This window comes from Clarias gariepinus, chromosome 12 (assembly GCF_024256425.1).
Source record: "Clarias gariepinus isolate MV-2021 ecotype Netherlands chromosome 12, CGAR_prim_01v2, whole genome shotgun sequence".
Taxonomy (NCBI): Eukaryota; Metazoa; Chordata; class Actinopteri; order Siluriformes; family Clariidae; genus Clarias; species Clarias gariepinus.
The window spans coordinates 31,229,092-31,240,000 of NC_071111.1; the positions used below are offsets into that span (position 1 = coordinate 31,229,092).

The 10,909-nt window shown below is 37.6% G+C and overlaps 1 protein-coding gene across 1 annotated transcript in view; it reads right to left on the minus strand.

The window, feature by feature from the left end:
• Positions 1-9,428: 9,428 nt before the first annotated feature.
• The window catches only part of atp6v1f (ATPase H+ transporting V1 subunit F), a 3,516-nt gene continuing 2,035 nt past the window's right edge, over positions 9,429-10,909 (minus strand). The window contains exon 2 of the mRNA XM_053508725.1: positions 9,429-10,353. Within this exon, the coding sequence (XP_053364700.1) occupies positions 10,152-10,353 (202 nt within the window). The 3' untranslated portion in view covers positions 9,429-10,151. The remainder of the gene's footprint in view (positions 10,354-10,909) is intronic.

A 10,909-nucleotide genomic window follows, 5' to 3' on the forward strand; every position in this document is an offset into this window, starting at 1 on the left:
TCTCTGTTCTTTACAGCGGCAGCAAACGACTTTGTTCATTACCGCCACCTGCTGACCAAAAAGGTTTATATACTAAATACTGTACATAAGAGTGTATACACAATCCAGGAAAAGAAAGATAATATAATGTATATTAAATTAATATTATAGTAATAATATTATCATATATTTTATTATATTATGTATAGCAATAAATTTAATATTTAAATATTTATACATGGCCCGGGTTCAATTCCCAGCCAGGGCCCAAACCCCCCAGTGCCGCGCGCAAAACCAGATAAATGGGGGGGGGGTTGCGTCAGGAAGGTCATCCGGTGTAAAACCTGTGCCATGTTGTTGTGTGGACTGGGTATTCCGCTGTGGCGACCCCTTACCAGGAGCAGCCGAAGGAACAACATGGGGTAGCTTGTTGGGGGCCAGGGGTAGCTCAGTGGTTACGGCATTGGACTACGGTTCGGAAGATCCCAGGTTCAAACCCCACAACCACCAAGTTGCCACTGTTGGGCCCTTGAGCAAGGCCCTTAACCCTCAACTGCTCAGATGTGTAATGAGATAAAAATGTAAGTCGCTCTGGATAAGAGAGTCTGCCAAATGCCTAAATGTAAATGTAAACAACAACATATATTTTTGGTGCTACGAAAATGTGGGCTTTATAGATAACTGGAAGACCTTTAAGGGCAAAGCTGGCCTGTTAGGGCGGGACGGTGTCCATCCCACTCGGGAAGGTGCTGCTCTCATTTCCTGTAGTATAGCTCATAGTCTCAGAAGAGGCCCAGTTAAATCAGTGACAATCCAGAGCCCAGGCCAGGGAGCGGACAGACAGGCTAAACCAACCGTCTGCTAGCTCCATAGAGTCGTCACTCAGGGTTCACTCTATTGAGACTGTGTCTGTTCCCCGAGCTAAGCAAAACTTTAGAAAGACCCAGAAACTCTGTTTTAGTAATTTAATTAACATAGATACCACAAATTCAGATCACACTCAATACACAGACAGCACCTCTGATCTGAAGCTAGGACTGTTTAATATTAGTTCTCTCACATCTAAAGCAGTTATTGTTAATAAAACTATCACAGATCAGGAGTTTGATATACTCTGTTTAACAGAAACCTGGATTATATGTATACTCTCTGTATGTATATACATATTCATTGAGTACAAACATATTACTTAGTCAACTGTGTTTACTTACAGTCTAAATATATATTTATGTAAATGATGCGCATATTTTATAGCCAGATTGTATAGTATACATTTATACTGTTAGTATTTTTTATTTTATTTTATTTTACTTTATTCTGTTGTTCTTAATTTTTTACTTTGTACTGTCCACTTGCTGCCATGGCAAAACAATTTTCCCACTTGTGGGACTGATAAAGGTTTATCTTATCTTATCTTATCTTATCTTATCAGGACGAGTATGTGGCTCTAAATGAAGCTAGTCCTCCTGGATACAGCTACATACACCAGCCTCGGTTAACTGGTAGAGGAGGAGGCGTCACAGTTATTCACAATGATAATCTGACTATCGTACAAAAACACAGACACAAATTTAATTAATTTTTAATTCTTTATAGTAACATAAGTGTATTTAACTTTATTAAGTCAGCTCAGTCGATCCCACTGATTATCATTTACAGACCTCCAGGGCCGTACTCTGAATTTCTTAGTGAATTTGCAGATTTCCTCTCAAACCTAGTCGTTTCTGTAGACAAAGTGTTAATTGCTGGAGATTTTAATATTCATTTTGAGAATCCAGAAGACCCTCTGAGAACTGCATTTATGTCTATACTGGACTCGGTAGGAGTAAATCAGTGTGTAGTAGGACCCACTCATAAAGCAGGTCACACTTTAGATTTAATAATATTAATCGGATTAAGTATAAGAAATTTATTCACAATTCCACTATCTGAAGTTATAACAGATCACTATCCTGTCTCAGTTAAAGTGTGTTTACCATACTAAACGTACATTCACATCAACTACCAAACAGAGTTTTATCAGTAATCTCCCAGAGTTCCCAACTTCGATTAGATCACCGTCTGACCCCACACAACTCGATCAGGCGACTGAATATTTAGAGTCGACATTTCGCTATACCTTAGATAATGTAGCTCCAGTTAAAAGAAAAATTATTGGAGATAAGAAACTCACTCACTGGTATAACGACCAACGTACTTTAAAACAGACAGCACGGAAAGAACGTAAATGGCGTCAAACTAAATTGTTAGTATTTTAAATAGCATGGAAGGAGAGCATCCTGAACTATAGAAAAGCTCTTAGTGTAGCTAGATCAACATATCTCTCCACTCTTATAGAAAATAACAAAAATAATCCTAGATTCTTATTTAATGCTGTAGCCAAATTAACCATAAATAAGACCACTGCAGAAATCTCCACAACAACATCATGCAATAGTGAGGACTTCTCGAACTTTTTTAATAATAAAATTGTAAATATTAGGCATAAAATTGAGGTTTTGAAACCGAACAATGTAACTGATGCAGATGTTAATCTAGCCATGTCAGACCGGAACCTAGAATACTTTACTCCCCTTGAAGAGAATGAACTAATTTCACTCATCTCTTCTTCAAATTCATCAACCTGTATATTAGATCCTGTACCGACACATTTTCTTAAACAGATAGTACCAGCAATAACAGAACCCCTGTTGAGAATAATTAATTCCTCTCTCAGCATTGGGTATGTTCCAAAATCAAACCGATTATTAAGAAACCTGACCTCAACCCCTGTTAGCTGTCCAATTACAGGCCAATATTAAACCTCCTGTTCATCTCTAAGATTCTGAAAAAGATAGATGCTCATATCTACATAGAAATGGCATACATGAACTGTATCAGTATATAGGCCTCAGTACAGAGACAGCACTCGTTAAAGTAGTAAATGACATCCTATTGGCCTCTGATCAGGGTTGTGTAACTATGCTTGTGTTACTTGACCTCAGTGCAGCTTTTGACACCATTGATCATAGTATTCTCCTTCACAGATTAGAAAATGTAGTAACAATTCAGGGTACAGCCCTTTCCTGGCTCAGATCCTATATATATTGTTGCTGAATGATGCAGAAAAACTAGTTAATGCTTTTATCACCTCTAGGTTGGACAATTTTAATGCCGTTCTGTCTGGTTGTTTAGCTAGGTGCATAAATAAGCTTCAGCTAGTCCAGAATGCAGCAGCGAGAGTCCTCACCAGAACCAGAAGATACGAGCACATCACCCCAATCTTATCTTCACTGCATTGGCTCCCTGTGAAATTTCGCATTGATTTTAAAATACTACTCTTGAACTACAAAGCCCCAAAATTATGGAATAGTCTTCCAAATAGTGTTCGGGACTCAGACACAGTCTCAGTGTTTAAGTCCAGGCTAAAAACCTATTTATTTAGCCAAGCATTTTTATAAATAGATTTGCCATAGGTAAAGGAGCAGATCTGGGGGACTCATGGACGTAGAGTATTATGGTGAACTGGTATGTTTGGATGCTGTCTTCCTCACTCTCATTGATCACTCAGGTTTGCTGACGGTGAGGTGATTGTTTGCTTTACATGTCAGGAAGCCCTCATGTTTGTGTTTCCTTCTGGCTCTCCCTTTTAGTTATGCTGTCATAGTTAGTCCTGCCGGAGTCTCTGCTTGCACTCTACAGTTAATATACATTCACATTATACATTATACATTATGTGACTGTGACCATAGCTAACTGTTATCTCTCCTCTTCTGCTCTCCCCTCTCCTGTTCTCTCTCTTTCCCTCTCTCTGTCGAGCTACACATGTCGCTCCTGAGCTGTCAGTGATTCAGACGTCCTCTGCCCTCGGGACCTGTCTGAATCATCCTGGTGCCTCGCTTCTGGTTGGAGATCACATGGATGCTCCGTGTGTATCTTTGGGATGAGTCTGGTGTCTGGGGACGGTTTCACTCTACCATAAAGACGGTTCTGGCCTCGACTGGTGTTGACAGCTGTTTCTCTGAGGACTTGACTTGGCTGCAGTTGCTCGATAGTTTAGGACTGGAATGTCCTATGAGTCTTTAATAACTACCTGAACTCCATATTAACATCAATATCAACTGTTATAGCTGACATCAACTGTTATAGCTGAACACTGAACACACTGTATGAATGCTGAACACAGTATGAATGCAGATCATTTCCAGATTTTTTTCTATCTTTTTCACCCAGATGAGGATGGGTTGCCTGTTGTATCTGGTCTCACAGCTCTATTTTAAAAACTTGGAGGTATTGATCTTTTCTTAAAATGCGACTCATATTCCCTGATTACCGGTTAAACTATCAGCATTTCACCAGCAGGTACATTTATTTTGTAAACTTATATACAGTCATAACACGACATAGAACTGCTACAGTGGTGTGAAAAACTATTTGCCCCCTTCCTGATTTCTTATTCTTTTGCATGTTTGTCACACTTAAATGTTTCTGCTCATCAAAAACTGTTAACTATTAGTCAAAGATAACATAATTGAACACAAAATGCAGTTTTTAAATGAAGGTTCACGTTATTAAGGGAGAAAAAAAACTCCAAATCTACATGGCCCTGTGTGAAAAAGTGATTGCCCCCCTTGTTAAAAAATAACTTAACTGTGGTTTATTACACCCGAGTTCAATTTCTGTAGTCACCCCCAGGCCTGATTACTGCCACACCTGTTTCAATCAAGAAATCACTTAAATAGGAGCTACCTGACACAGAGAAGTAGACCAAAAGCACCTCAAAAGCTAGACATCATGCCAAGATCCAAAGAAATTCAGGAACAAATGAGAACAAAAGTAATTGAGATCTATCAGGCTGGTAAAGGTTATAAAGCCATTTCTAAAGCTTTGGGACTCCAGCGAACCACAGTGAGAGCCATTATCCACAAATGGCAAAAACATGGAACAGTGGTGAACCTTCCCAGGAGTGGCCGGCCGACCAAAATTACCCCAAGAGTGCAGAGACAACTCATCCGAGAGGCCACAAAAGACCCCAGGACAACATCTAAAGAACTGCAGGCCTCACTTGCCTCAATTAAGGTCAGTGTTCACGACTCCACCATAAGAAAGAGACTGGGCAAAAACGGCCTGTATGGCAGATTTCCAAGGCGCAAACCACTTTTAAGCAAAAGGAACATTAAGGCTCGTCTCAATTTTGCTAAAAAACATCCCAATGATTGCCAAGACTTTTGGGAAAATACCTTGTGGACGACGAGACAAAAGTTGAGCTTTTTGGAAGGTGCGTGTCCCGTTACATCTGGCGTGAAAGTAACACAGCATTTCAGAAAAAGAACGTCATACCAACAGTAAAATATGGTGGTGGTAGTGTGATGGTCTGGGGTTGTTTTGCTGCTTCAGGACCTGGAAGGCTTGCTGTGATAGATGGAACCATGAATTCTACTGTCTACCAAAAAATCCTGAAGGAGAATGTCCGGCCATCTGTTCGTCAACTCAAGCTGAAGCGATCATGGGTGCTGCAGCAGGACAATGACCCAAAACACACCAGCAAATCCACCTCTGAATGGCTGAAGAAAAACAAAATGAAGACTTTGGATTGGCCTAGTCAAAGTCCTGACCTGAATCCTATTGAGATGTTGTGGCATGACCTTAAAAAGGCGGGTCATGCTAGAAAACAAATAAAGCTGAATTACAACAATTCTGCAAAGATGAGTGGGCCAAAATTTTTTCCAGAGCGCTGTAAAAGACTCGTTGCAAGTTATCGCAAACACTTGATTGCAGTTATTGCTGCTAAGGGTGGACCAACCAGTTATTAGGTTCAGGGGGCAATTACTTTTTCTCACAGGGCCATGTAGGTTTGGATTTTTTTCTCCCTAAATAATAAAAACCATCATTTAAAAACTGCATTTAGTGTTTACTTGTGTTATCTTTGACTAATGGTTAAATGTGTTTGATGATCAGAAACATTTAAGTGTGACAAACATACAAAAGAATAAGAAATCAGGAAGGGGGCAAATAGTTTTTCACACCACTGTATATAGAACAAATAGATATATTGTACACAAAAGAAAGTCAATATTTAGTGAAAAATGAATGTGAAAAGATATTTGAAGGACTTATTTGATAGATGACAATGGCTTTATTTTAGGATATTAACAATTTTGCATTAAATACAACTTCATTTCGCACAAAATTTTAAAGGCTATTCCACGATCACTTCTTTTAATAATACAAAATATTCTGCTAACACAATCAGTTACTATTCAATTCAATTCAATTCAATTTTATTTATATAGCGTTTTAACAATGGTCATTGTCTCAAAGCAGCTTCACAAAAATGAAAGAATTATTATCATTTTTTTTTAAAGAAAATATTTTGAAGTGTGTATGTGTGAGAAAAATGTGTCTAGATTATAATTAGATGAATGAATGATGAATAAAATGTCTCTGATGAGCAAGCCAAGGGTGACGGCAACAGTGGCAAAGAAAAACACCCTGAGATGGCAATAGGAAGAAACCTTGAGAGGAACCAGACTCAATCAGAGAACCCATCCTCATTTGGGTGATAACAGATAGAAATAACATCATGTGTGTTGTGCAGGTGAAAGTTCAATATAACAGAAGTTGTGTAGATTAACATGAAGTCCAGTTCAGCACAGGGAGTCAGTAGGTGCAGAGGGCAGATGGGGTCTGGATCACTGGGAGCACAGGAGCAGGATGTGTAGCTCCAATCATAATAAGGCAGAATTCAGCTGGAGCTGGTCCTTCTCTGGATGCCTCAGGATCCTCACAGGGTTGGCCTTTGTCTACTGAAGCTGGCACAATCTCCAGATAACTCGGGATGGGTAGAAAAATACAGAAAAGGTGGAGAAAATGAGCGTAGTTGCCATTCAGGATAGATGTACTGGAGTATGAGGTTATGGGATGAGTTACGCGTATGCCAGATTAAAGAGATGCGTCTTGAGTCTACTTTTAAACTGGGAAACTGTGTCTGAGCCCCGAACACTGTCTGGAAGGCTATTCCAAAGTTTTGGAGCTAAATATGAAAAAGCCCTACCCCCTTTTGTAGATTTTGAAATTCTGGGAACTACCAGAAGTCCAGAGTTTTGTGATCTTAAGGAGCGTGGCGGATTACAGCGTTTCAGAAGACTGGTTAGGTATGTGGGAGCTAAACCATTTAAAGCCTATTATGTAAGTAATACTATTTTGTAATTAATTCTAAACTGAACAGGTAGCTAGTGCAGGGATGATAATATTGGGGTTATATGATCATATTTTCTGGATCTATTGAGAATCTAGTGCACAACCACCTAGTAATGCATTACAATAGTCCAGTCTGGAGGTCATGAATGCATGAACTAGCTTTTCTGCATCAGATACGGATAAGATACTCCTAAGTTTGGCGATATTTCTAAGATGGAAAAAGGCTGTTTTTGTGATATTGGAAATATGATTTTCAAAGGACAAGTTACTGTCCAATATTACGCCCAGGTCTTTTACTATTGAGCTAGTAGTAACAGTACATCCTTCTAAACGCAGGCTGATTTGTGAAAGCTGTTGTGTGCTGGTTTTTGGGCCGATGAGTAATATCTCTGTCTTATCTGAATTAAGTAAAAGAAAGTTATTGGTCATCCAATCTTTTATGTCATGGACACACTCAGTTAATCTAGACAACTTGGGTATTTCGTCTGGTTTTGTTGAGATATATAATTGGGTATCATCAGCATAACAATGGAAACTAATCCCATGCCTTCTAATGATGTTTCCCAAGGGAAGCATGTATATTGAGAACAGCAGTGGTCCTAAAACTGACCCTTGTGGGACCCCATATTTCACTGGCATTACATCAGACGGTACTCCATTTAGATCTACAAAATAGTATCTATCAGACAGGTATGATCTAAACCATTTTAATGCCTGCTCCTGAATACCTATATGATTTTGTAGGCGATCTATGAGAATATTATGATCTATGGTGTCGAATGCAGCACTTAGATCAAGTAAGACTAGTATTGAGATGCAGCATTGGTCTGAAGCTAAAAACAAGTCGTTTGCAATCTTAACTAGTGCAGTGTCTGTACTATGATGGGGCCTGAAACCTGACTGAAATTCTTCTAGGATGTTGTTTTCCTGCAAGAATGTGCATATTTGAGCTGATACTACTTTTTCTAATATTTTTGATATGAACGGAAGGTTTGAAATTGGTCTATAATTTGTTATTTCATTCACGTCCAAATTAGATTTTTTTAAGAAGCGGCTTAATAACTGCCAACTTGAAAGGTTTAGGGACGTGACCTAGATATAATGAAGAATTAATAATGTTTAGAAGTGGCTCTCCAACCGTAAGCATCACTTCTTTTAAAAGTCTGGTTGGTATTGGGTCTAACAATAACCCTTCCTTTACTTAATGTTAATGCCAAAGATTTTCAAAAACAAAATCTTACAAACTTTTGTGTTATTACCTTAATAATAATAATCTATACGACTTTTTCTTGAACAGGAATTAAATGAATCAGATTTTCTAAACAAGGTGTTGATACCATTAACTAAACTAAGTATCATACATGTAAAAAAAACAAAACAAAACAAAACACAAAATGTTTCAAATTTCTTTGTTACTCCAAGTAACAGTGTAATTCCAGGAGACAACAGGAGGATAACAATAGAGAGTATCCAACATACATAACTTTTACTCGTGTACCTGTACCCATGCCTGATGTAATTGTTTTAAGATTTTCTGTCAAACTAATTTAAAAATATGAATTTTGAACCTTGTAATGGACATCCTGTTGGATGTGATCATGACAGATGAATATTTTTTTTTCAACATAAATCCACATCATGCTGAATTTAGAGTTATTAATCGTGCTTAGATAAGACTTTCCTCTACAGAGATCCCCCTCATCCTTTTTGTTACTGTTTAGCCAACAATTAAAAGATTTAGAACACAAAGACCACCTGTAACACAGTAACAAATTTCTATTTTCTTTCAAATTTCTATTTTTTTTCCTATATTTTTATAATTGATATATTGATATTTTGCTTTTTTATAGATATCTTGTTCTTATTTGTAAAGTTTATTTTACTATTACTTTGTACAGTACATTTGCACTAGTTAATCTTATTTTCTAACGTATTTCTCTTATTACAGCATATTTTACTAGTTAATTTTATTTTTTAAAGTATTTCTTTCATTCCTAATATTTCTTATGTATAAGCTTTTACTATTCTTTTTTTTTAAGGTCACTGGCGGTCGTATAAGCATTTCACTGCATATCGTACTGTGTATGACTGTGTATGTGACAAATAAAATTAGAATTTAACTTATGGAGAATAGAGAAACCAACTTTTTTTGTTTTACCAACTGTGTAGTAGTTTATGCATGAATTGAACACAACATTTGTCCATAACACAGTTGACAAAATAATTAATCAAAAATAAATAAAAATTGTAATTAATAAAATAGATTAAAAATTGAATAAAGTTGAGACAAACATATAAATTACTACAAATTACTGTCAAAAATTAAATGAACCAGGAGCCTATTCCAGGAGACTTGGGGCACAAGGCAGGGTACACACAAAAGGGTACTACACAAAAGTAGGCAGCATCGTCCACGAAGAAAATGATTACATAAGGCATGTATACGAGTACGTGGGTAAACCTTATGTATGTGGGTGGAGCTATCGGATTCCCTATAGTGTTATATCTCCTGGAAACACAAAATTACTGGGAATAATTAAAAAAATTGAGAACACCCATTTTGTGTTTTTCTTACATGAGCTTATACATGAGTTACATTGACACTGTGTTCAAGTTTAAGAAGCAACAGTAAGGGTTTAACCACCAGTGCAGTGATGAAACCTCAGGGCAACATGTGGAACCTCAGGTGGTGTTTAGAACTGTGATTAAACAGTAACTGCATTCAAGTAAGTGAAAAAAAAACTAAAGCACAGACTTTCTAGTTTTTATATATTTTAATTAACACGATAAAGTCTCTACGTTTACAAGATTTGTACACATGAATATTGTATTGCAAGACATATCTATTATTTTGTTTTCAGATTTACACACCACACTCTAGTTGCAGTTTTTTTTTAATGCGTTGAAAAGGGGAGACACTGAACAACATCCACATTAACATTTAGATCCATAAAAGCTTTCGATCCCTGACCAGCTTAACCATGCCATGGCATTTATCGGAAATCCTCGGCAGAGAACATGCCCTTGGCCCTGCGTAGGATCGAGTCTTTGGAAGCGTCGTAAGGATGCTCTTTAGACGGGATCTCCAACACGGCAGGGATGGACTGCATATGAGCGTCTATGGCGTGTCGGATCATCTCAGCAATGAACTGGTTGATGAGGATGATACCAATGTCACTGCGAGTCAGGAAACTCCTGTTTTAAAAAATAAAAAATAAATAAATATTACATTCATGCTGTGAACATTAAACTGATTTGAGGTGTGTGAGTGATGAAGGGTGTGAGAGTGTGAAAACCAACATTATGGAGATTTCACATTGTATAGCTACAATATCTCAGTAACTCAGTATCTATTATCAAACATATATTCAACAGCAAACAGGAATTAATCTGATGTGGTGTGTTTAACAAGCACACGTGAGTATGTTGGTCAAAGGCGCACAATACATTTCTCAAACTGACATTTACTAAAGAATGTAAACAATTAAAAAGTGAGAAAAGACCATAAACCAAAAATTCTATGAGGAACGCAGATTACTCAACACTTTGTTTCCTCCCAACACTCATCTGGAATGTATGACTCATTTCCACATGGTGACACGCCACACAGGCAGTGGTCTCTTCACTATGTCTGGGCCTCCTTTACTCCGTCAGTAATGCTGCTGCACTTATTATTGAGAAGTTTACAGACAATTCTGTAATCATCGTTGTTTCACCCAACAATGTTTTTCCATCCTGTATAGTATCTGTG